The 25,321-nt window shown below is 50.1% G+C and overlaps 1 protein-coding gene across 8 annotated transcripts; it reads left to right on the top strand.

Moving 5' to 3' along the window:
• Positions 1 to 19: 19 nt before the first annotated feature.
• Positions 20 to 24,652, top strand: MTMR4 (myotubularin related protein 4). Of its 8 annotated transcripts, none has more exons than XM_082371961.1 (20): positions 391 to 504; positions 908 to 1,060; positions 1,682 to 1,720; positions 5,386 to 5,475; positions 5,833 to 5,949; positions 6,471 to 6,553; positions 8,469 to 8,629; positions 8,744 to 8,840; positions 9,043 to 9,156; positions 10,809 to 11,005; positions 11,254 to 11,382; positions 11,896 to 12,007; positions 12,506 to 12,701; positions 12,937 to 13,122; positions 13,196 to 13,366; positions 13,518 to 13,672; positions 18,819 to 20,220; positions 21,770 to 21,880; positions 22,100 to 22,188; positions 22,406 to 24,652. In XM_082371961.1, the coding sequence occupies exons 3-20, from the start codon at positions 1,718 to 1,720 to the stop codon at positions 22,581 to 22,583; spliced, it is 3,591 nt and encodes a 1,196-aa protein (XP_082228087.1). In that variant the 5' UTR covers positions 391 to 504; positions 908 to 1,060; positions 1,682 to 1,717; the 3' UTR covers positions 22,584 to 24,652. The 8 variants fall into 8 exon arrangements, with proteins under 8 accessions (XP_082228088.1, XP_082228089.1, XP_082228086.1 ...); XM_082371959.1 differs by lacking the exons at positions 391 to 504; positions 908 to 1,060 and adding exons at positions 1,081 to 1,390; positions 2,332 to 3,951; XM_082371962.1 differs by lacking the exons at positions 391 to 504; positions 908 to 1,060 and adding an exon at positions 20 to 228.
• The last annotated feature ends 669 nt before the right edge of the window (positions 24,653 to 25,321 follow it).

Here is a 25,321-nt window from a genome sequence, read left to right as displayed (position 1 = left end):
GTAACCCGGGGGCGGGGTGGTCACCGGAAGCGGCTGTAAGGTCTCTGTCCCTACAAGGCCCCGCCTTCAATTGCGCTACCAGTAGGCGACAGACCGCCCCCACTTCCGGCCCCTGGAGCCTTAGCCAGCGGCCCCCCTTTTACTGTTCTCCCATTGGCTACCGCAGGGACGCGCTGTGATTTCCCATTGGTCGCGTCTTCTCTCCCGCGCCTCGCCTCCTCCCTCCAGGTACAGTTTCGTCTTCCGGCACCCGATAGGCTAAAGGCTGGGAGGGCGTCTGCCCCATTTGACCAATGAGCGGCGTGAAGAGTGAGGGCGGTGGCTGCGTGGTGGGGGGCGGGGCGGGACTTGGTGTGGCTATTGGCCAGGGTGGGCACAGGCCAGAGATAGGATTGGCTGGGGCGAGGGGCACCGTGGTGGGGTCGAAGCTGAGCGGCCTCCGCAGCTGCGGGAGACGGAAGTAGTGAGAGCGCGGCCTCGGAGGGTCGGGCGGACGCCACTTGGGTGAGTCACCGTGCCCCGTGCACTGCTAGTTTGGGAGCCACAACGACCGCGTCTTGCCCGGCCCCGCCCCGGCCCCACCGGCTTTCGTGAGACCCGCCTTCTGTCATTCGGGGCTCCGCCTCCGAGTCTTTAGGCTCCGCCTCTAGAACCTGGGTACCTGGGCTCCCCTGTCAGCCTGACCCGCCCCCCCCCCCCGGCCCCGTGGCCAGACCACCTGGGTCCGGAAACCCTGGGCCTCCCAGGCCTGTCCTTGTCTCTCCCTCTCTCCGTTTCCCTGAGGCTGCTTGCCAGTGGGCGGTGAGGTAGCACCTTTGGCTTGCCGCTTGCTGGCTCCCCCATGGGGAGGGTGGGCTGTGATTACGGAGGCGGGTAGGGCCACAGATGGAGACTTTTATCCCCACAGCCTTCTGCGGGGCACTGCTGGACTGCCCCTGAGCTCGGATAGCAGGCATAAAGAAAAATGTCAGTGAAACCTGGGCCTGGTTCCCTAAGTGGTTCCCTAAGTGGGCCAAGGAGGCCCATCCTGACATTCCTGTTGCTTGGGCCCATTTGACAGGTACTGACTCTGAGGCCTGCACTGGCCTGATTCTGTCCCCGTTGTGTGGCCTCCTCCCACTAACCTGCACCCCACTTGGTGTCAAGTACACTCAGCAAGGCATGTCCAGCCCTGCTGCCTTCTGATCATAGGTTGTGGTCCCCTCCCTCTTGTCCTCTGCTCTGGACTCTGCCCCCAGCAAACAGGTCAGGTGGGTGCTACTCCCAGACTCAGAGGCTGGCAGAGCGCTCTTGTGGATTCATGTTCCCACCAGGGCCAGAAGTGAGCCCTGGTTGGGCAGTCTCTGTCTCTTCAGAGTTGCAGTTCTTTTGCTCTCCCACAAAGGACAGGGTTTGGAGTGTTTTACTTCTCTTTCTGGGACTGGGAATCAGGACTCTTGAGTCCTGCTCCAGAACTTGATGGCTGCCTTCAGGCCCTGCAGAGTCGCTTGTTGCCTTCTCCTTATGTAGCTCCCATTGCCTCTGTCTAGCATGGTGACTTGTGGAGAGGCTGGAGAATCCAGCCTGCGAGGAAGGCAGATAAGAATTGTGGGGAAGTTCAGGAGGAGATGTGTGGCCTTTGTTGTTTCTATGGTGATGTTAATGTTGCTCTTTGTGCTCATGTTTCTCGGTCTCTTTACAGTGAGAAGCAGGTAGCCAGGACCCTCACCACGGTAGAATGGTGAGTACTCTTTCCTCAGACCACTGTGTTTTCTGTAATCCTTGTGTCTTTCTCCATGAAGCTGCCCGCCCCTCCTGGACCTTGAGCTCCAGGCTACTCTGTTCAGCAACTAAACAGGTTCATCTGCCCTGGAGATAAATTAGGGCTTCTTTAGGTTGCAAAACATCAGCCGATATACAGCACTGGGACGGGAAGCCTCTAGACGTCTTTTTCGGCCTGTGCTATGCCGTGCTTTCCCCACACTACCACTGGCTCCCTTAGCTCTTCATAACGGCCCTTCTCTTGCTTCTCCTGGTCCCTGGGTGAAGCTCTCTGTTCTGGTCTGAAAAGCCAGGGCTCCTTTATATCAAGATCCTTGTACTTCCTACTGGGCCCCTTGAATATTGTGGGTGCTGTATCAGGAGTGACTCCACTGAAACTGTGGGGCTCCTCTAGCTCCAAGGTCCTGCTGTCTGTTAAGCTACTGTAGGCAACAGCTGACTGAATATATAGCAGGAGAGCACCCTCAAGGTGCCCAGAATATCACTGGGGGCGGTGTGTATGTGTGTGTGTGTGTTATAATGATCCCATAAATTTTCCACTAACTGTAACTGCCTTTCTTTCACCCCAAGTTCAGGGAACCCCTTAACCCCTGAGAGCTCGGAGGAGGAAGCAGTGAGATGAGAAGGGAGTGGGGAGCTACAAGCCTGGGTCCAGACCAGGTCCTTGCTCTGGCTGTATCTCTTTAGTTCTTTCACGTGTCCCCTGTGCTTAGGGACAGGTCAAGGCATTCAGTTGGTGAGAGGACTCGCTCTTTTCCTCCACAGACACGTGGGTATTTGGGGTGTGCGATATTGTTCTGGTCTCTTCTCAGAAAGCCTGCTGGTCCTGACCCCCACCAACTGATAGCCCCTTTCCTTTTTCTCTTCTGTGATACACTGAAAAGAGTCAGCCTGGTCTAATTTTGAATTCTAGCACCACCACTTAAATACTTTAGGTGAATTGCATACTTTCTCTGTAAGCCTGAAGTCTCATTTCTTTGGGAGTTGAATGGTTTTAGTGAGATAATGTTTGAAACATGTCCGGCTCATAGTAGGCGCTTAATAAAATGTCAGGTTTTTCTCCTATTCCTCCCTTCCCCCAAGACCAAAACCGAAACAAAAGCAATGGTTTCTGAAAGTTACCAGGGACAGGGAGTGTGGGGTTCCAAACGGTTCCTTCTGTGACTCTTGGTGACATTTTGAGCCTCTTATCACTGCCCCTTATTCTTTGGCTCTCTACCCAACTCTCTCCCTCCTCCATGAGTTTTGTTTTTGCATAGCTTCTGTGGTCCATAGTTCTAGCTCTTCTCTTTGCCAGCCTAAGAAATTCTTTCTCCTCCAAGAAGGACTTTCTTACCCAGAAGACACAGGATGTGAAACAAGGGGAGAGGTGGAGCTGAAGAAGTAGGGCTGGGTGGGGGCCTCGGAATAAAAAACCCAGAGAATTTCCCTGTCAGGAGTGTGTAATGACCAAACTGGCACTAGACCAGTGTCCATTCTAAGGGGCAAAAAGGGAGTGGGATTAGTGAGGTCAGGGGATTGGAGGACACTGATGGACCGGGGAATGGTGAGTGGTGGTTTTGGAGGGAAAGGAGGAAGCCTAGAAACTAGAAAGGACCTCGGGTGGAGGGAGGTGAGCTTCATCCTGGGAATCCGAGCAGGCACTGGGGGGACTCAAAGAGGAGGGGAGGGCGTGGGGACCGACGTCTGCAAGAGTGGTGTGGGGTGGCTCACGTGGGAAGATGGGAAATGAAAAGATGTAGGCGGTCCTGCCGCCCCCTCCCACGCCGTGGCGGGGGCGGGGCAGTCCCGCAGCCCAGGCTCCTGAGAGCCCCTAGGAGTCCGCGGAGGACGCGCGCCCACGCCGCGGAGGGGTGGTGGGGAGGGAGGAGTAGGGGGCTGTGGGCGGGGCCCGGGAACCCGCCCCGCCCCCGCCTTGCCGGCGCGGCGAGGTCGGGGAGCTCCCCTCGCCTGGGCGGAGCTGGGCTCGCTCCATTGTGGAGAGGAGGGGAGAGGCGCGGGCCGAGCACCGCCGCCCGCGCTCGCCTCCTGGCCGCAGCGGCTGCACCTGGCCGGCCCCGCAGCCGGGATGCGGCGGACGCCCGAGACTGGCGGGCAGCGCAGCGGCTCCGGGGACATGTGTGCTGGCCCAGACCGCCCGCGACCATGAGCCTGACCGCCCGCGTCTCCTGCTCCATGCTCAGCTGCTTCGTAAGTGCCGGCCCCGCCTGCGGCGGGCCGGGGACCCCGACGCTGGCTGCACCCGCCGCCCTGCCCAGGGCTGGCCCTTGAGATTCCGAATTTCAGCCCATCCCCCTTACCAAGGGCCCTGGCAGGGGAAGGGACATAATCCCTTTTCTTTCTTGGACTTGCTTTAATCTTCGGGTGCCGGGGATTGTCGAAGGCCGGGGATTGGAATTCTGTGACCCATCATGTTAGCCCTGAAGCCGCTGCCCTTGACTGCAGATCTTCAGGCTCCGCCCTGCAGGGGTACATCTCTTTACCTCCGCCTCTCCATCTTGGGCCCACCCGCTGCATCCTTGCTTGGGGATGTGGGATGTGGCTAGTAGGCCGTCTGGGACGTTAGGGGGCTGGTCGGGGAGCACAGGATGTCTGAGCTGTTTCCCTGGCTCCAGTCCCCTCCCCCTTCCACCACTCCATCCCTCACCTGACACGCCAGTCTTTTCTCCTTGACTGTCCCCCAGCCAGCCTCTCTTCTCCATCTTCCCTGCCTCTCTGCCTCTGCAGGCCTCCGTACCTCTGCATCATTCCCAGGCCCCCCCTCCTCCCTCTCTGGCTTAATGCTCCTCCCCAGCTTCCCCCATCTGTCCTCTCAGATATCCCTACCTATCCCCTTCCCGCCCGCCTCCCCCCCCAATATCTGCCAGGCCTCCCCTCTCTCTCTCCCCTGGCTGTCCTGGGTCCCCTGGTTCCTCCCAGGCACGTGGATCCCCTCTTCTCCCCTCCCTCCCTGGTGGCTGGGAAAGGAGTTACTTCTGCTTGCTGTGGGTATTCCTGAGGAATTCCCCTCAGATCAGCAGGCAGGGCAGGTTGCTTGGCAGGTGGCAGGAGCTTGTTAGCAGTGTGGGCCTAACTGGAAGAGAAGCTCAGCTCCAAAACGCATCCTCTTTTTGAAAGCATCCGTGAAGGCCCTCTAGAGGCATGGGACTGAATCCCATGACCCACTCCTCTTTGTCTCCTTCACCCACCAGATTGAAGCCTCAGTGGGGTGGCCTCAGGGGCCTGCGTCCCCTCCTGTCTCTGTGACCAACTGCACACCTGGTTCCTATTTCTCAGGGCAGCACTTCCCATTCCCACTTCTGTCTTACCCGTACATTCGCCTTTCTTTTCCTTCATTTTCTCTCCTTCATTTGGGAAATTTGGCTCTACAGGAGATTCCCTCTTTGAGGAGTGCAGATTCCCAGTTACTCTGTGGACCTTACTCTTGTCTTAGGCTTAAGAGGATTGAGTTCTCCCTCCACTTCACCCCTCCCACCAAACCAGGTCTCTCTTCCATTCTCCGGTGACCAGAACCTTTATAAGTGTGTATGGGGTGTATGTGGGTTTATTGAGGGGTGGGGAGCAGAATGAGGCCTAATGGGCCAGGCAGAGCCTGGTGACTTAGGGCTGAGGCCTTCCCCACAGGGTGAGGAGGGGCCCCCCAGCCTGGAGTACATCCAAGCCAAGGATCTGTTCCCCCCCAAGGAACTAGTGAAAGAGGAGGAGAATCTGCAGGTAAGGAAGAGTTGGGGGCCCAGGGTGGGTAGAGCTCCCTGCCTGGTTAAAAAACACCCTCCCTTCCCTCCCCCAACCCAAATATCTCCAAGGGCATCTAGTGTGGGAGCTCTGGCTTCCTGCTCCTCGGTCTCTGGAGGGAGGGGAGCCTGTCTGTATGTGCATTATGAAGCCTTTGGCCCCAGGGAAGGAAAGGCAGCTTTCTTGTATAGCTGTTGTCTGGTGCTGTTACCATGGAGAGAACTTTTGTCCTGCCTTGGCCCAGCTTTTCCAGAGGAGATCCTACAGATCAGGGGTTGGAGAGGGGATGGAGGGGTGACTGACTTCTGGACTGAGGGCCCCTCTGCCCCTCGGCAGGTGCCCTTCACAGTGCTGCAGGGTGAGGGAGTGGAGTTCCTGGGCCGCGCAGCCGATGCCCTCATTGCCATCTCCAACTACCGGCTGCACATCAAGTTCAAGGATTCTGTCATCAACGTGAGTTTCTGTCTTGTTCTCCCACACCCAAGCCAGAATCCCTGTGAAATTCAAGGTGGGATTGCTCTAATGCTCTACTTGATCATGTTTCCAAAGAGTTGGGGTTCCCTTCTTTTTCTTACTATCCTTCTTCTAACGGCTGGTCTATCTTTCTGTCTCTCTCACTTAATTTTCCCTTCCCCTCTTCTGTCTTTCCCTCACTCTGTTGCTGGCCCTTCTAGGGGCACAGTGGCTTTGTTGGAAGAGTGCCACTTACCAACTGTGTGACCTTGGTCAATCACCCAGCTGAGGTGCAATTTCCTCCTTAATAATATGGTGTGAAAACACCTGCCTTGTGGTTTCTTGTGATTATTAATTGGGGTCACATATGTAGAGGACCCAGCACCGTTACCAGGCACCTAGGAGGCCCTCAGTAAATGTCGGTTTCCTTTCTTCTATTGATACATCATCTGGGCAGGGGCGGGGATGAGGAGTGATGTGGAGTGGGGGGATCTGAGCGCCAGTCTGCCTTTCCTCTCCAGGTCCCCCTCCGGATGATTGACAGCGTGGAGAGCCGTGATATGTTCCAGTTGCACATCTCCTGCAAGGACTCCAAAGTGGTGAGGTGAGAACGACAGGGCCTCGCTCAGGTCCTCTGGCCCTAGTCTTGTCCAGACCTCTCTGCTGCAGGGTTTCTCTGGAGCAAGAAAGGAAAAATACTACCTCCCTTTCCCCATTTGGAAGAAACAGAAAACCCTGTCTGGGTTGGGGGGGTCAATTTCTGATCCACAGTGTCTTGACCTAAAGAAATGGGGATAATGCTTACGGGGTTTTCATAAGGATCAAATGAGAAGATGCATCTGAGAGCCCATAGGGTGATATCTGGTGCAGAGTGCTCACATTGTTGTTGGTTCATTTATTTATTCATGTAACATGTATTTATCGAGCACTCTACTCTATGCCAGACTGTTCTAAGCTCTGGGGATACAGCAGGGAACAAACAGACAAAATTTTCTGCCCTCATGGAGCTTATATTCCAGTGGGGAGGTAGGAGTGGTAAATAGTAAGTAAGTAAAATATGTTAAATCATGGTAATGTAAAGTTAAAAAATAAAGCAGGGAAAGGGGATACGGAGTGCTATGGGGGTGAAGGTTGTAGGTTTAAACAAAGTGATCAGAGAAGCCTGCACTGAAAAGGTGACATTTGAGTCAAGGCTTGAAGAAAGTGACCATGTGGGTATTTGGGGGAAGAGTGTGGCAGACAGGGAACAGTGCCTGCAAAGGCCCTGAGGTGGGTATGAGCCTGGCCCAATGGAAGAATGGCAAGGAGGCTAGTGTGGCTGGAGTGGAGGGCAAGTGGGTCAGGATAGTGGGATACAAGATCTGAGAGGTAAGAGGGGTGTCACGCTGTCATAATGACTGGCTTTTACTTTGAGGGAAGTGAGAAAACCACTGGAGGGTTTTGAGCAAAGGAGTGACGTGGTCTGTTGTAGAATCACTCTGGCTGCTGTATTGAGAAAAGATGGAAGAGGGATGGGGGCAAAAGCTGGGGCAGAAGCTGGGAGACTAATTAAGAAGCTATTGCAGTTACCCAGGTGAGAAATCATGGTGGCTGGTCCAGGTTGGTAGCAATCAAAATGGTGAGAAGTGGTCAGATTTTTGAAGGTAGAGATGATAGGGTTTGCTGACACATTGGATATGAGAGAAAGAGGAATCACTCCAAGGATTATTGAAAGGATGCCCAGACTAATAAGAACCTACTGTATAGCACAGGGAACTCTACTCAATATTCTGTAATGACCTATATGGGAATAGAATCTAAAAAAGAAGTGGATATATGTATATGCATAACTGATTCACTTTGCTGTACACCTGAAACTAACACAATGTTGTAAATCAACTATACGCCAATAAAAATTAATTAAAAAAAAAAAAGATGCCTAGTTTAGAGCCTGCTGTGCACTCGGGACTGTAGGCATTAAGAACAGGAATCCGCATTGCCCTTCCCTTCAAGGAGATTAAAGTCTAGTTGCTAAAGGAAGACTTAACCTGTGGCAATATGCTCTGGGAAAACTTAGGGTTTAATACTCCCAGCATACTAAGAATAACAGAGGAAGGGGTCTGTGGAATGGGTTAGGCTCGGAAGGCCTCAAGGAAGAGGTGGGACTGCAACTTTCTTCAGAGTATCAGTAGGACATGGCTAGGCTGAGAGGAGACATTATTAAGCAGAAGTGAAAAAACAAGGAGACAGGAATGACATGGGCAGGACTTTCCTCCCTGAAACAGAAGGTTTGTGCGGTCGGGCCCCATTAGAGGGGATCCTTACGTCTCAAGGACAAGAGTTCTTGGGAAGAGAATTGTCACAAAGACAATGTCCTTTGGGTGTTGCCCAGTCTCCCTGGTCCTCCCCAGGGTCCCCATGCCTTACCTCCTGCTTTGCAGTCTCCCCTCCGCATAGCCTTTTTGTGGCTGGGTCTTTGACCCTTATGGCCCCAGTGCTCACTCACCTCTTGCCTCACTTCGTGGCTTCTTGCCTGGCAGGTGCCACTTCTCCACTTTCAAGCAGTGCCAAGAGTGGCTCTCGCGGCTAAGTCGGGCCACAGCGAGACCTGCGAAGCCTGAGGACCTGTTTGCCTTTGCCTACCACGCCTGGTGCCTGGGGCTGACTGAGGAGGACCAGCACACCCACCTGTGTCAGCCAGGTGAGGCCAGGCTGCTCTCTTTAGGAGACTTCTTTTTGTCTCTTGCTTCTCACCCCTCCTCTGCCCTGGACCTCGTGCTCTTGGATGCTGACAGCCATGGGGGCTGTGTTGCAGGAGAGCACATACGATGTCGGCAGGAGGCTGAGCTTGCGAGGATGGGCTTTGACCTGCAGAACGTCTGGAGAGTCTCGCATATCAACAGCAACTACAAGTGAGAGGGTTTTGGGTGGGGAACCAAAACACCTGTCCAGATCCAGACTTCCTCCCTGTGTGGATAAAGCACGGTGGGCACAGCTCCTGGCTCTGTGAGGGGAGGAGGGCTCCTGGTCCCTCTTCCCACAGAGCCATCCCTGGGGATCTTGTGATCACAGGTCTTTAATCAAGCTCCATGACCCCATCTGGTCTCTTCTCAGATTGTGCCCCAGTTACCCCCAGAAGCTGCTGGTTCCCGTGTGGATCACAGATAAAGAGCTGCAGAATGTAGCTTCCTTCCGCTCCTGGAAGCGGGTCCCTGTGGTTGTGTATAGGTGAGGCGGTGGGGGCCGGGGAAGTAGGGAGATGCTTTTTATGCAGTGAGGAGAGTCAGAAGTGGAGGTCTGCGGCAGTGTGGTTGACTGGGAATTGACACTCTTCAGGGAAGTGGCTATGAAATAATTTTAAAAGAAAAACTGCTTCAGTTTTTTTTCTCCTGAGGACGAGGCTTTTGGGGAGTTTACACACTTTTCTTTCTTCCTTCCTTCCTTCCACCCTCCCTCCCTCCCTTCCTCCCTTCCTTCCTTCTTTCCTTTCTTTCTTTCTCTCTCGCTCTCTCTTTCTCTCTTTTCTTTCTTTCTTTTTAGGACCTCTGTGTGTGTGTGTGTGTGTGTATGTGAGAAACATTGCTTTAGAACAGGGGTTGGCAAACCATGGCCTGTGAACCAAATCCGGCCTGTATCCTGTTCTATGTATAGCCTGTGAGCTGTGAATGGTTTTTACATTTTTTAAAAAAATTTATTTATTTTTGGCTGCGTTGGGTCTTCATTGCTGCACGGGCTTTCTCTAGTTGCGGCGAGCAGGGGCTACTCTTCATTGCAGTGCACAGGCTTCTCATTGTGGTGGCTTCTCTTGTGGCAGAGCACGGGCTCTAGGCGCGTGGGCTTCAGTAGTTGCGGCATGTGGGCTCAGTAGTTGTGGCTCACGGGCTTAGTTGCTCTGTGGCATGTGGGATCTTCCCGGACCAGGGCTCTAACCTGTGTCCCCTGCATTGACAGGCGGATTCTTAACCACTGCGCCACAAGGGAAGTCCTCGTTTTTACATTTTTAAAAGGTTATTTAGGGCTTCCCTGGTGGTGCAGTGGTTGAGAATCTGCCTGCCAACGCAGGGGACACGGGTTCGAGCCCTGGTCTGGGAGGATCCCACATGCCGCGGAGCAACTAGGCCCGTGAGCCACAACTACTGAGCCTGCACGTCTGGAGCCTGTGCTCCGCAACAAGAGAGGCCGCGATAGTGAAAGGCCCGCGCACGGCGATAAAGAGTGGCCTCCGCTTGCCACAACTAGAGAAAGCCCTCGCATAGAGACGAAGACCCAACACAGCCAAAAATAAATAAATAAATAAATAAATAAAATTAAAAAAACAAGACAAAAAACCCCCACAAAGTCAAAAAGTGCTAGAGCAGGTCTCTGGGTCCTGCTAACAGAGTCACAGATTCTAGGACCCAAATCTTTAAAAAAAAAAAAAAAAAAAAAAGGTTATTTAAAAAAAGAAAACACAGAGAGAAGAATGTGCAACAGAGACTGGCTGTGACTCCCAAAGCTGAAAATTTATTACCTGGTTCTTTACAAAAAAACGTTTGTGCGGCAGGTAGTAAGTAGCCATGAGGTTTGGAGTTGTTCATGCTCTGGGCCCAGGCTTGTTCTCCTGCTGGGTGTCTGTACCTGGAGCAGGTGCTGTGCAGATTTGATGAGTCAAGGTCACCTTGGGAATACACAGCCCATTTGAGAAATATGTGTGACAGTGCTTTGTAAACTGTAAAGCCGTCTCGAGATGTTAAGGGCTTTTGGTTGCTATTATCATAGCCTGGATGATCTGGTGGCCCCTTTTGGCTCTGGAGATCTTGGTCTGGCCCCCTGGGGTCTCAGCAGTAGGCCTCTGGGGACTGTGAATGCCAAGGGCCTGATGGTTTCTTCTGTTTTGTCAGACACCTACGCAACGGGGCTGCCATCGCCCGCTGCAGCCAGCCCGAGATCAGCTGGTGGGGCTGGCGCAATGCCGATGATGAGTACTTAGTCACGTCCATTGCTAAAGCCTGTGCCCTGGACCCAGGGACAAGGACCACTGGGGGCTCTGTCAGCACCGGGAATAGTGATGCCACCGAGGCATGTGACACTGACTTCGGTAAGGTGTGGGTGGTGTCGGCCCCCTGGGGACTAGGCTCCCACCTTGGCCTCCTGGGCTCCCAGGGAGTCCCCAGTGAGAGGGTGGGAAGAAGACGACAACACACAGGGTGTCTGGGTCCCTGTCTTTTGTTGGGGACGAAAAGGTGATGGGGTGTGAGGGGTCTCATCGAAGGGAGTGCCCCAGGGTGGGGTGCGCCTGGGCAGCTGGCCGACCCAGGGTCTTCTCCCTGCTGTGCGTGTGTTTAGATTCCTCCCTGACTGCATGCTCTGGAGTGGAGAGCACAGCTGCCCCCCAGAAGCTGCTGATCCTGGATGCCCGATCCTACACGGCGGCGGTGGCCAACCGGGCCAAGGGTGGAGGTTGTGAATGTGAAGGTATTGCTGTTACCTCAGTGTCTGCAGCCAGCCTGTGCTCTGGTGGCTTTGGGGACAGCTTGTGTAGCGGAAAGAGCCAAACAAACCTGGCCTGGGATCAGGGCTCTGCCACTCAGTGGCTGTGACTATGCTTAAATTGCTTAATCTGTCTGAGTTTTACTTTCTCATCTGTAAAATGGAGATGAAACATGCCTTGCAAAGTTGTTGGACGATAGAGGTTACATATATAAAGTTACTGGCACAGAGCAGCTACTGTTTGTTGAGGATTTACTATATATTGTCACTACTAGTAGTACTCGAGCATCATTGTCATTAATGTTATTGTTATCACTATTAGTATATGGCACTTGAGCATCCAGAGGTAAAAGGGTATTTAGATTTCCAGGGTATATTGAGTTCCCATCCTGGAGTGTTCTGCCCTGCTGGGGAAGCTTTGCCCACTGGACTGCTCTTGTCCTGGATGCCTGTTTCCAGGACGTGCTCTTACGCTCCACTCTCCTCTTGTGTGTGCAGAGTACTACCCCAACTGTGAGGTCGTATTCATGGGAATGGCCAACATCCACGCCATCCGGAACAGCTTCCAGTACCTCCGCGCTGTGTGTAGCCAGATGCCCGATCCCAGCAAGTAGGTGTTCCCTGTTCTGATTCCATCCACCCTCCAGTTTCATCCCTTACCCAGTACTTCTCGTGCTTGGAAGGTCTGGTGGGGAGATGGGGAGTGTGAGACACAGGAAACCTGAGGGCCTAGGTGCAGTGGGCCAGTTGCAAGAACACTTCTTCCACTTCTCAGCCAACGCTTTGGAACGGCCACAGGACACTGGGTTCCTTTTGTTTGGATGAGCTGTCCTCAAGGACACAGAGAACTGGGGAGAGAAAGTGGCTACTAGATGTGCGTGTGATGCTTCCAAGTTCCTCTGTTGATACGAAGAGTGTCTTGTCCACCTCAGGTCCCATTTTCCCTACCTTCTTGCTAGACACCTCTTGGCAGAAAGGCCATGGGCTGGGCCTCTTAGCTTCAGCTCTCACTGGGAACTTCGTTAAGGTGTGGCTGGCCGTAGCTGGCGGAGAGGCTGTTGTAGCCTCGGCGCCCTTAGTGACAGACGTGACCTCTGCTCCCTTGTAGCTGGTTGTCGGCTCTGGAGAGCACCAGATGGCTGCAGCACCTGTCGGTGATGCTGAAGGCAGCTGTGCTCGTGGCTAATACAGTAGACCGGGAGGGCCGGCCTGTGCTGGTGCACTGCTCAGATGGCTGGGACCGGACGCCGCAGATCGTAGCCCTGGCCAAAATACTGCTGGACCCGTATTACAGGACGTTGGAGGTATTCGGAGGGGTTGGGTGGGAAAGAGCAGAGGGAAAGGGGCATTTGGGGAAGGTACTGGGCCCTCTGGATCCATTTGGGGGATATTTCCGTAGAGGACACGGGTGGCTTTGAGTCCTCTTCTAGGTTTGGGCGTGTTCTCTGCAGCTGCCAGCCCCCTGCTTCGGGCATCCCTGGGAGGAGCACAGTAGCCTTCCCAGAGAGGCCCTACACTGGAACCTCCTCTTTGTCGCAGGGTTTCCAAGTGTTAGTAGAATCTGACTGGCTGGATTTTGGGCACAAGTTCGGAGACCGCTGCGGCCACCAGGAGAACGCAGAGGACCAGAACGAGCAGTGCCCTGTGTTCCTCCAGTGGCTCGATTCTGTTCACCAGTTGCTCAAGCAGTTTCCCTGCCTGTTTGAGTTTAACGAAGCGTTCCTGGTAAGTCCATGAGCCTGAGGCTAGGGTGGGGGCCGGCGGCCCAGGCCCGGTGCAAGCTGTCTTGGCCGTCTAGGTAAAGCTGGTGCAGCATACGTACTCCTGTCTCTACGGCACGTTCCTGGCCAACAACCCCTGTGAGCGAGAGAAGCGCAACATCTACAAGCGGACCTGCTCCGTGTGGGCCCTTTTGCGAGCTGGCAACAAGAACTTCCACAACTTCCTCTACACATCAGGCTCAGAAATGGTAAGTCCGCACCCTTATCCCGTAGGTGCGTCTTGGGGACCTACAGGGAGAAAAGGCCGAGTCAGCGGGAAGGACTCGGGCCCAGAGGCTTAGGAAGGAAGGGGGCCCCCGAAACATCTCACAGAACCCACGTACGGGGCTGCTTCCCTAGGTCCTGCACCCTGTGTGTCACGTCCGGGCGCTGCACCTCTGGACAGCTGTTTACTTGCCAGCGTCATCTCCATGCACACTCGGGGAGGAGAGCATGGACCTCTACCTTTCCCCGGTGGCTCAGAGCCAGGAGTTCTCTGGCCGCTCTCTGGACAGGTAAGAAGAGCCCTTTTTGCTCTCTCCTCTCTCCCCTAGGAGGCAGCAACTGCTTTGTGTCTTGCCTAAATGCTGTTCTTTTCCTTTGATGAGATATTTTAAAGGAACCTCTTGAGCCAGTTGAAGGCCAAACTTGGCTCAAGACTCGTAGCTAGCTTGGAGGGCACTCTGTATTGTTCCCAAGGTCCTTTCTTAAGATAAGTGTGGTTACCTTTTTTCCAAGCTGCTGTCACCCTTTGTGACAGACCCAGGGGAGAGGAGAACAGAACAGAAAGGACTGTTTCAGGAAGGCTTGTGGGAATGGTCTTGATTGATGTTCACTGATAGAAGGCATGGGGAGCTTGCTATCTTAGTAATAACCTTTGCTATGTCCAGCATTAGCTTCCAGAAGCATCTGGCTGTCAGAGAAATGGGTTCCCAGAAGGGGAACGGCCTTCACATTACTCCCTCAGAATTTAAAGGGAGACATAAAAATTAAAGTTATATTCTGGCTGAATATTTGGGGGGAAGTAGAATGGAGATTGGTTAAGTTATAAGAGTAATATCTGTTCTTTGGTTTTAAAAAAAGCCAAGCAATATAACAGTAGAAAATGGCAGTCCTGCCTCCCTGATCCCTGTCCCCACAGGTGTCCACAGCTGGCACTTTGGTGCGTGCACTTCCAGATGTTTATCTCTACATTGATATAGCCACACTCTCACAATCTCATATAGAAACATTTTTAAAATACAAAAACAATCATTTTGCGTACCATTCTGCAAATTGTTTTCCCCACTGTGTGTCAGGATGTCACCCATGACAGCACACATAAAGCTGCTTTATTGTTTTTAGCGGCTGCATAATAGTCCAAAATTAGAGTGCATCAAAATTTATATAACCAGTTTTCAGTTGGTCATTTAAGGTTTATCCCATTTTTTAATCATTATAGGGGGTGTTTTAGTTAACATCCTTATATGTATATATTTAAAAAATTTTTTGGTAAAATACATACAATATTTACCATCAAAACCATTTTTTAAAAAAAAATTTGTTTATTTTTGGCTGTGTTGGGTCTTCATTGCTGCATGCGGGCTTTCTCTAGTTGCGGCGAGCGGGGGCCACTCTTCGTTGCGGTGTGCGGGCTTCTCATTGCGGTGGCTTCTCTTGTTGCGGAGCACGGGGCTCTAGGTGTGCAGGCTTAAGTAGTTGTGGCGCGTGGGCTCAGTAGTTGCGGCGCATGGGCTTAGTTGCTCTGCAGCATGTGGGATCTTCTTGGACCAGGGATCGAACCCGTGTCCCCCGCATTGGCAGGTGAATTCTTAACCACTGTGCCACCAGGGAAGTCCCCTAAACCATTTTTAAGTATACAGTTCAGTAGTGTTAGTGTATATGTATACCTTTGCTTTTGTGCTAGTGTTTCTGCCAGATAAATTCTCAGAAATGAAAATGCTGGGTTCAAAGCATATGTGCATTTCTAATTTTGATCTTTGTTTACTGGTGGAAGGTTTTTAAAATTAAAATATAACTTACATAATTGGTTGAATATTATAAAGGAAAACAAAAAACCCCCAACCCCCAAGTTACTGGTTTTAGGGTCTTTGGAGCTGCGTCCATTGTCAGAGGCCTATGGATAGGCTTCAGGAATTCTGTGATTTTTCTCTTTCCACAAACTATGCAGAATTTGGGTATAGGTTCATAAGTTTGCTTTTCTATGGAGAGGGGCCATAACTTTTTATCAGATTCTCAATAAGTTCTGTGACCCATTTAACAACCATTGCCTTAAATCAGTATCTAAGTTTTCAAACCAATAAATGTCTCTTAAATACCTACAAGTTGCCTAGTACTGTAATAGGTTTTATGGGCTGTACCAAAGACATAGAAGATATTGATCCTATAAGATACCTTTAAAAAGCTGTAAGATCAGGCAGAGGATAATTAGAGAACAATTCTAAGTTAGCATCTAAGCGAATAAGAATGTGTCTTGTTCAAAGCTACTAGAGAAATGAGAAGTAAGAAAGGGGTCATAGGGCTTCCCTGGTGGCGCAGTGGTTGGGAATCCGCCTGCCCAATGCTGGGGACACGGGTTCGGGCCCTGGTCTGGGAAGATCCCACATGCTGCGGAGCAACTGGGCCCGTGAGCCACAACTACTGAGCCTGCGCGTCTGGAGCCTGTGCGCCGCAACAAGAGAGGCCGTGACAGTGAGAGGCCCGCGCACCGCGATGAAGAGTGGCCCCCGCTCGCCGCAACTAGAGAAAGCCCTCACACAGAAACGAAGACACAACACAGCCATAAATAAATAAATAAATTATAAAAAAAAAAAAAAATAGAAAGGGGTCATAGGGTGACTGTTTACTCAGAGATGTTTTCGTGGAAGACCAGGCAGGAACCATGGCTTTTTAGTGTCCCCAGTGCCTGGCTCAGGGCCTGGCACATAACAGGTGATTTAGTAAATGCTTAAATGAACAAACGAATGGAATAAAGGGAGTTATGAGCTTGGTAACAAGGTTAGTGGAGAGGGGTCCAAAAGAATTAGAAGCATGAGAGAGTTTCTAATTTTTTTAAAAAGAAGAACCACCTCTCTGGAGCTGGCAGGGTTTGGGAAGAGGTATTTTGAGGAATAGAAGGAAATAAACAGGATAGTTCATTGAGGGCTTTTATACTGAGGAGTTTATTTTGTTTTTTTGTTTTTTATAAATTTATTTAATTAATTAATTTATTTTTGGCTGCGTTGGGTCTTCGTTGCTGCGCGCGGGCTTTCTCTAGTTGTGAGCGGGGGCTACTCTTCGTTGCGGTGTGCGGGCTTCTCACTGTGGTGGCTTCTCTTGTTGAGGAGTATGGGCTCTAGGCACGCGGGCTTCAGTAGTTGTGGCGCATGGGCTCAGTAGTTGTGGCTCACGGGCTCTAGAGCGCAGGCTCAGTAGTTGTGGCGCACGGGCTTAGTTGCTCCGCGGCATGTGGGATCTTCCTGGACCAGGGCTCGAACCTGTGTCCCCTGCGTTGGCAGGCGGACTCTTAACCACTGCGCCACCAGAGAAGCCCCTGAGGAGTTTATTTTGATTCAGTTGTCAATAGTAAGTCATCGTGACCTGGTAACAATGGGATTTTTCAAGAATTAATCAGTGAGCAGTGTAGTTGGAGGCACAGAGACCAGCCAGCACTGTTGTAATTCAGATATGAAAGGAAGAGTCCTTGGAAAAGAGAAAGGATTAAATTCAGATGTTGTTGAGAAGTCATTAGCAGTCTGTGGAGTTGCCTGAACATTGAAGGGTGGAAGTGAAGAGTAAAGAGGCCAGTCAAAGACAGGTCCCAAGTCTCTGAGCTTAGAAACCAGGAGGATATTAGTACCACCTATAGACACTGGAAAGTTGAGAAGATGCGTCAGTTCGGGGAGAAGGAGGAGATACAGGCAGGTTGGGATTGAAATATTTTGACAGCACACAGGAGGTGTGCTGCAGGCAGCTCGAGATGGGGTTGGATTTAGAGGAGTAGTTGTATAAGGGTTTTAAAGGAAATGGTTTCTCTAACAGCTGACCGGACTCACCTTCGGTTCTACCTTTCCCTAGATCAGAAACGTCCTGCTCTCTTTCCTCTTCTTCCATTAAAGTGCAACAACACATTCTTCTCTCCCCAGCTCAGATCCTACCCTGTCTGTGTAGCCTTCCCTGACCACGTTAGCTGGATGAGCTCTCTTCATGGTTCCAAACTCCTCAGGCATTATTGTCTCTACCAGCATTATTAATTAGACCTTTGGTGTACATAGGAGTCAGCTGTGGGGGACTGCAGGCTGTTGCTATTGGTGAATCTGGATAAAGAGTACATTGGATTTCTTCACACTCTTCTCTCTACTTCTTTTGTATGTTTGAAATTTCTATAATAAAAAGTAAAAAAAAAAAAAAAAAAAGAAAAAAAAATTAACAAGTTGCTAAGCTGTGAGATTCAAGCTGTGGCTGTGGGACTCCAGAAACAGTAATTGTAACTGTCGTTATTGTCTTCCTGGAATTTGTTAGCACACAAACACACATTGATCACGAAAGCAAAATCAAACACAAGAATACTTTTAAAGAAGTATTAATAAGTTTCAAAAACCAAACACTTAAAAAAAATCAGCTAGCTCTATTGTAACTCCACCTTTGAGGGATTTTTCAGTGTGGGCTGGGCTGACTGAGGCATCTGAAAATAGGAGTCCAGCGAAGTCTCCACTGTTTCCTGGCAAATTTCCCTCAAGTTTTGTTGCTCCGGGGACTTTAGAACTGTGTTAAAAATTAGGGCGGTCATTCTTGAAAATGTCTGTTACCCATTTGGTGTACCAGAATGCCTCTAGAACTTTGAGTGCTGTATACTAGGGGAAGTTTCTGTGGTGACTTGGGACTCAGAGGAGCACGCTGCCACTAAGTGGTTGTAAAAAGCTGTGCTGGTTACTCCTGTGATGGAGGGATAATTTATAATAAGGAAAGCTGTAAAAATGAGGAGTCGTGAGTGTAGTCTTTATGTATTTATTTATTTTGGCCGCGCCCTGCGGCATGTGGGATCTTAGTTCCCCAACCAGAGATCGAACTTGGGCCCCTGCAATGGAAGCGCAGAGTCTTAACCACTGGGCCACTGGGGAAGTCCTGTGAGTGTAGTCTTAATAAGTTTGCGGTTGGTTGCCTATATTTTGAATCCTTGTAGCATCTCTGCAAGGTAATTTATTGTCATTTTATGGAGGAGAGAAACCAAGTGTCTGAGAGGTTAAATAGCTTACTTGTAGACACATAGCTAATCAGTGTCAGAGCCAGCATCGTCAAGCTCCAGAACCCACCTTATTTCTGTCTTGCCATGTGCGATAGAGGCAGTTAGACATTAGGTGTGAGGCCGAGGTGTAGCCCTGGCCTGAAGGGTAGATTTGGAAGGCATCAGCTTAGAAGGCAGTTGAAGCCACGGGAGTGGTTGAGATTGCCAGGGAGACTGTGTGGGGTGAGACTGATGAAAGCTGAGGACAGAGCCTGGGTTCTGGAGTTCATGTCCTCCACTTTTTGCAGAGCAGACTTTTTGCAGTGAACATTGGTCATCTGTAATCTTAAATGTTGTTATTTCTTGTGAACTCTGGCTTTGATTGCTTTGATGACCCAATTCCTGTATATGGGAGGTAGCTCAGTTCCTGACCTGGAGGTGGTGTGTTGTCATTCCAGATTACCTAAAACGAGATCTATGGATGATCTTCTTTCTGCCTGTGACACAAGCAGCCCCCTGACGCGCACGTCCAGTGACCCTAACCTGAATAACCACTGTCAGGAGGCCAGAGTAGGCCTGGAGCCCTGGCACGGCAATCCTGAGGGATCCGAGACAACCGTCGTGGAATCTGGGGTAGGAGGTCTTCAGCAGACTGTAGGAGAAATGGCTCTTCCTCCATCTCTGCCCAGCAGCCAGAAAGACTACTTGAGCAATAAACCTGTCAAGAGTCACAGAAGCTCTTCTCCAAGTTACAGACTGCTTAATGCTGCGGTGCCCCAGGAAGCGAAGGGCGGCACCTCTGATCCTGAGACCAAAGTCCTAGAAGAGACTAAGGCACCAGCTCCCGACCCTCCTGCCCAGGATGAGCTGGGTAGGACTTTAGATGGCACAGAGGAGCCACCTGAACATTGTCCTGAAAAAGCAGCCGTCCGAGCACTCTCTAAAGTTGTTTCCAGCAAGCGTGATGGAGCTTGTGATTTTCCTGAGTCTTCCCAGGACTCCCTCACAGGTGCCCCCGAGCAGGCCCAGCTAGACTCTGTGCTAGGTGTGCCCTCCAGAGGTGCTCCAGCTCACGGGCTGGGCACCCTTTGCAACCCACCGAGCGCTACCTGCCAAATTCCTCCAGACCCAAGCACTGACTTTCTCAACCAAGACCTGCCAGGGTCTGTGGCAAGTGTCTCCCACCAGGAACAGCCCAGTTCTGTGCCAGATCTGATTCAGGGGGAAGAAGACATGGGCAAAAGAGAGAATAATAGGAATGGGCAGTTATTGGAAAACCCTCGCTTTGGAAAGGTGCCATTGGAATTGGCCCGAAAGCCAATTTCTCAGAGCCAGATCAGTGAGTTCTCTTTCTTAGGGTCCAACTGGGACAGCTTCCAAGGGATGGTGACTTCATTCCCGAGTGGGGAGACCACCCCTCGGCGGCTGCTTTCCTATGGCTGTTGTAGCAAGAGGTCGAGCAGTAAGCAGATGCGGGCAACAGGGTCCTACTTTGGGGGACAGTGGGCTCAGAGAGAAGGGGTGAGGTCACCGGTCTGTTCTAGTCATTCCAATGGACACTGTACTGGTCCAGGAGGAAAAAACAACCAGATGTGGTTGTCTGGTCACCCAAAGCAGGTCTCCAGCACGAAGCCCGTTCCCCTGAGCTGCCCTTCTCCAGTGCCTCCTCTCTACCTGGATGACGATGGACTCCCCTTTCCCACGGATGTGATCCAGCATAGATTACGGCAGATTGAAGCAGGGTACAAGCAAGAGGTGGAACAGCTACGTCGACAGGTGCGTGAGCTGCAGATGAGGCTGGATATCCGCCACTGCTGCGCCCCTCCAGCAGAGCCCCCCATGGACTATGAGGATGATTTTGTAAGTACTCACCTACTGCCACCCAGCCACTCGTTCTGTCCATCCGTCCAGCCTTTCGCCCATTCCATATCCATTCACTGGGTACTTGCTGTGTGCCAGAGTTAGGGGGTTGGGCTGTCGGATGAAAGACATAGTCCCTGCTCGCAAGGAGCTCACAGTCTATTGGGAGAGACAAGGAGACAGTTAGAATGCTGTTCTTAAGTGTTGAGGGAAGCATCAGGTGTTGGGGGCCTGGGTGGAGTCAAAGGTCGGGGAAGGCTCTCCTGAGAAGCTAATGCTTGAGCCGAGTGCTGAAGATTGTGTCGCTTTTAGCCATGTAGAGAGTGAAAAAGAAATACCATTTGCAGAAGCATGGAGGCAATAGGTACTCCAGCGGTATGGCTTGAATAAAGGGGTGTGTGTGTGTTCGCACACGTGTGTGTGCATGCGTGCACACTTGTGCTGGGACTGTGAGGGAGGGAGTTGGTAGTGCGGCGGGAGGTGACCTTGGGAAGTGGAAAGGGATGAGAAAGGTCAGCTTGAGTGCCTGTGTTGTGTGGATTCTACCCTCAAGGCAATAAAAGTTTTGGCTAGTGAGTCACATGATCAGATTTGCATTTAAGAGTACTACCCTAGAGGGACTTCCCTGGTGGTCCAGTGGTTTAGACTCCGCGCTGCCAACGCAGGGGGCATGGGTTCGATCCCTCATCGGGGAACTAAGATCCTGCATGCCGAATGGCACGGCCAAAAAAAAAAAATTGAGTACTAAAAAGAGTGCTACTACCCTCGCAACAGTGTGTCAAGCGGATGAAACCCAGGTGGGGAGGCTGGTTAGGACGTTTTGGAATAAGCCAGGTGAGAGATTATGAGGACCATCTAGGCTTCGCTGGGTCGGGAGGCCTTGGGTTCTGGCACAGCAGTCCTCAGGGAGCTTCTAGAAGCCAGCTCTAGGACATTCCCCCTTGCCTGCTGCCCACTTCTCTGCTGGTGGGGTGGTCAGGGCTAACAACTTCTTACTATTCAGGGTGATGGTTTAGAACAGGAGTCAGCAAATTTGTTTGGTAAAGAGCCAGATAGTAAATACTTCAGGCTTTGTGAGACATATAATCTCTTTTGCAGCTACTAGGCTCTTCTGTCGTGGCACAGAAGCAGCCATAATGACCATGTGTAAATGAATTGAGTGTGGCTGTCTTCCAACTTGACTTACAAAAACAGGCAGTGGGCCAAATTGGCCTGTGGGCCGTAGTTTGCGAACTCCTGATTTAGAATGTAACAGGAGAAATATTCTTTCCTTGCTGTGATGGAGCATATTGGTTAAGAGCACGGGTCTGAAGCTGGAACACTAGGTCCAAATCCCACGTTTACTACCTATTATCAGCTCTTAACTCTCTCTATGGCTTAGTTTCCATATTTGTAAAATGGGGATAATAATAGCATACATAAGATTGTTGTGAGGAATTAAATAAGTTCACGCATGTGATGCACTTAGGAACAGTGCCTGATGCATAGTAAACAATAAATGTTAGCGATGATGAAGATGATGGTGGTGATGCCTTTGCTTTTCCTTTAGACGTGTTTGAAGGAGTCAGATGGCAGTGATACAGAAGATTTTGGTTCTGATCACAGTGAAGACTGCCTTTCAGAAGCAAGCTGGGAACCTGTTGATAAGAAAGAGACTGAGGTATGTCCAGGCAAATATGTGGCAGGTACTTCTGCAAGCCAGTGAGTTCTCATACTTCTCAGAGATGAGTGACATGTTCTTCCCCAGATGAGTCTCTCTGTAGGGAAGTAGTAGCTGCCTAGGCCTTGTCATTTTCTTCTGGGGTGCTTTCCTTGTTGCAGTGTTGCTTTTCCACTCTGTTGACAAGGACCTGGGATTTTTCCTTGTGCCTTCTGTTAGGTGACTCGCTGGGTTCCAGACCATATGGCATCACATTGCTATAATTGTGACTGTGAATTCTGGTTGGCCAAACGCAGACACCATTGCAGGTAAGATGTTGCCTATGATTCAGTATGGCTCGTAAAACCTGCTGAGGGACATAGTTATGAACTAAACTGAATTAACCTGAAAATGGAGATATCTTAATAGGAACTATTTTTGTTTTCTCCCAACTTTTTCTTTACTCATGTAAGGCCTTTTAGAGTATCATTCATTCCCAGTATATCGGCATTTCTGATGAACTCTCCCCTCTTTGTGCTTTGGCAGAAATTGTGGGAATGTATTTTGTGCTGGCTGCTGCCACCTGAAGTTGCCCATTCCTGATCAACAACTCTATGATCCAGTTCTCGTCTGTAACTCATGTTACGAACATATCCAAGTATCTCGGGCCAGGGAACTCATGAGCCAACATCTGAAGAAACCCATTGCTACAGCTTCCAGTTGAATGCCAGAGGAGAAGACCTGTACAGTTTTAGCAGGTTTGAAGGGAGGATCTGCTTCAGGTGTAGTTTTGAAGGTTCCTTGGTGTGGCTCATGAAATCACAGAGCTCAAAGATACAGTCTTGAGAAATCCTCCTTGGTACCATGAGACTGGAGCAGAGGAATTCCAATTTGGCAGGAGGTCCTCTACTGGTGAGACCCTTACCTTGGGGTAATGGTCCTGATCCAGACCCAGAGTCTGGAAGCTTAACGTTGAGTTGGTGGCTCCAGTTTCTTTCTCCTGGGGTCACAAGATGATGATTTCATAGATACTGCCTGGTGATGTGTGTGCCCCAAACAGCAATAGAAAGGCATATGTATAACCAAACTCCAAATGATAACCAGATCCATCTCTCCTCCACCTTGAAAAAGGCAGATTATAGTATATAAGATAGGAATTCCTATCCTATTTGAAATGAACTATACCCTGTACCTCTGTGCTCTGTGTCTGTGCATGAAGGCTCAGTCTTTAGAGGCACTCCCTCTAGTTGCATTAGTTCTGTCTTTCTGTGGAGTTTGGTTTAAAGACTGGTTCAGCAAGTGGAGGTTTTGCTGTATTTTTCACTTGGCTCCTCAGCCAGCATCAGTGATTATTCAGTTTAGGGGGACAGTTTTAGGGAGTGAGACCTTTTTGGGAGCAGAGGAAAACTCTGCTGATGTTCAGTCCTGGCAGAAATCAGTTATTTTGAGCTGTGAAGGCAGGAGTCTTTGTTACTCAGTGGCAGCTCTCGAGGTATGCACTGTGAAGAATGAGAAGGGAAAAGCAGAAATTATCCTTGTGAAATATTTGCTGATTGTGCCCTACCCTTTGCGCCTGACTTTTCCTAGTTGTCCTGGTGCTAACACGGGAGCTACACCTTGATCCTCTCCTGGCATGAAAATAAAACACTGTTTTTTTTTGGTTGTTGTTCCATTGCCCACTTCCCACATGTCCTCTTTCCCTTGGCTGCTGCCTCCTCTGGGTCACACTGCTTCTTATCCTGAACACTTGACACCTTGAGGGTAGAATCTAGTGTTTGGTTTTTACCTCCTATAATACGCTGTTTGGTATGTGAGGGTTTCAGTACAAATGCTGCTGTCTATTTCTGTGCACTTAACAATGGAACCCAAACAGAAGAGAATTTAGCCTCGATACCAAAATTGGGAGAGAAAATGTGTCCATTTGGACCAAACGGTTTTTTTTTGTTTTTGTTTTTTCATCTTAATATGTACCAGTGGCACTTAACCAAAAGATACAGTGATATAGCCATGTACTGTGGTTGGGACAGATACAGTCTCCTTGACCTATAATGAAACCACTAGGATTTTCTTATATATTTTCCTTAATTCGTTGGTGTATAAAAGGTAAATTACCCTTAGGCTTAGCCTGTTTTAAAATTATGGTAGCCGTCTAACTGCTACTTGTTCATGTTTCTTCCTAGAAAAAAAATTTTCATTCGAAAATAACTAGGATCTGCATTTAGAACAAGAACTGTTATTTGTCCTGACCTTTTCTTCAGCCCTACTGAGAAGCATCTGTGCTTTTATACTTGCCATGGATGTAACCTAAAAAGTTTTGGCGTATCTAGGTCAGTCTAGCGGAACTTTTTTTCGTTTAAATGGAGTTGAATAATGGAGATTTTGTGTCCAGGAAATTCCTGAGATCATTGAAAAAATAACAAACTATTCCTTGTCTTGATACATAAAATTCTTCTAAGCATTTTCTCAGTCATTAAAATTTATTGCCAGTTGTGAGTGGCTTTTTAATTAACTTGACTTTCACTGCACTTCGATTGGCAACGTTTGAGAAGACTGTATCTGTCTACTTTGTGTGGCTGTTTTGAGGGGCTGTCCCGTCAGTGAACATACTGCATGGCCTTGGAGAGAGACTCTGGGCTCTCAGCTCAGATGTATTCATCAAATACTCCTTTCAGAGCTCTTGTGGGTGTAAGTGACACGATGTGGCCAAAAATCCAAACTGTGCAGTTGCGTTGTGACAAACATGCAATGTGCTGTAAAAACTCGATACAATTTAAATAAAATCTCTATATTAGTGCTGCTTTGTTGGGTCTTTTTCTTCATTTTCAGTTTCTAAGAAAACTTAATACTCATTTTTTCTTTGACCATGAGAAAGGACTGAAACAGTACACCCCTTCCTCCCAACCATTTCCATTTTTAAAATGGCCCTCTCTTTTTATCAGCACAACTCCTGCTATATTCTTAGTTATTGATCAGATAGGGGAGTTATGCTTACGGATCCTGTAGGGTTCTAGCCCATCTCATGTGAGGTTTATTTCTCTTTAATGTCTAAAATTTCACCAGCTGGTTGATCAGGCAACCCTGCTTCCTGCTTCCCTCCTCACAGGCTCCCTCCGTTTTCTTTCCACTTTGGGTAAACGGTCTTGGGCAAAATATTGGCTGAAGACAGTGTATTTCAAAACATGTAAAATGCTACTCTCTGAAAGGTGGATTTGTGTACTCAGGATACTATACCACCATCACCATTTTTATTTGGAGAGACAAGCAAGTCAACTGTTAGGACTAAGGTTATAGAGTTGTGCCCTTTGCTGTCGAGAAACGTCCGATTTTGTACTGCCCCACTGCACACTTGCTGAATTCTAAAGTCCCACAGGTCCGCCGGCCGCGGGGAAATATGGGTCTCAGCATTCCACCGGGGATAACCGGGCCGATCTCTTTGCAGGACGTAACACTACCTGGCGGGTG

The sequence above is a fragment of the Balaenoptera borealis genome (assembly GCF_965194805.1).
Source record: "Balaenoptera borealis genome assembly, chromosome: 20".
NCBI lineage: Eukaryota > Metazoa > Chordata > Mammalia > Artiodactyla > Balaenopteridae > Balaenoptera > Balaenoptera borealis.
This window is presented reverse-complemented; position numbering and strand designations above follow the sequence as displayed.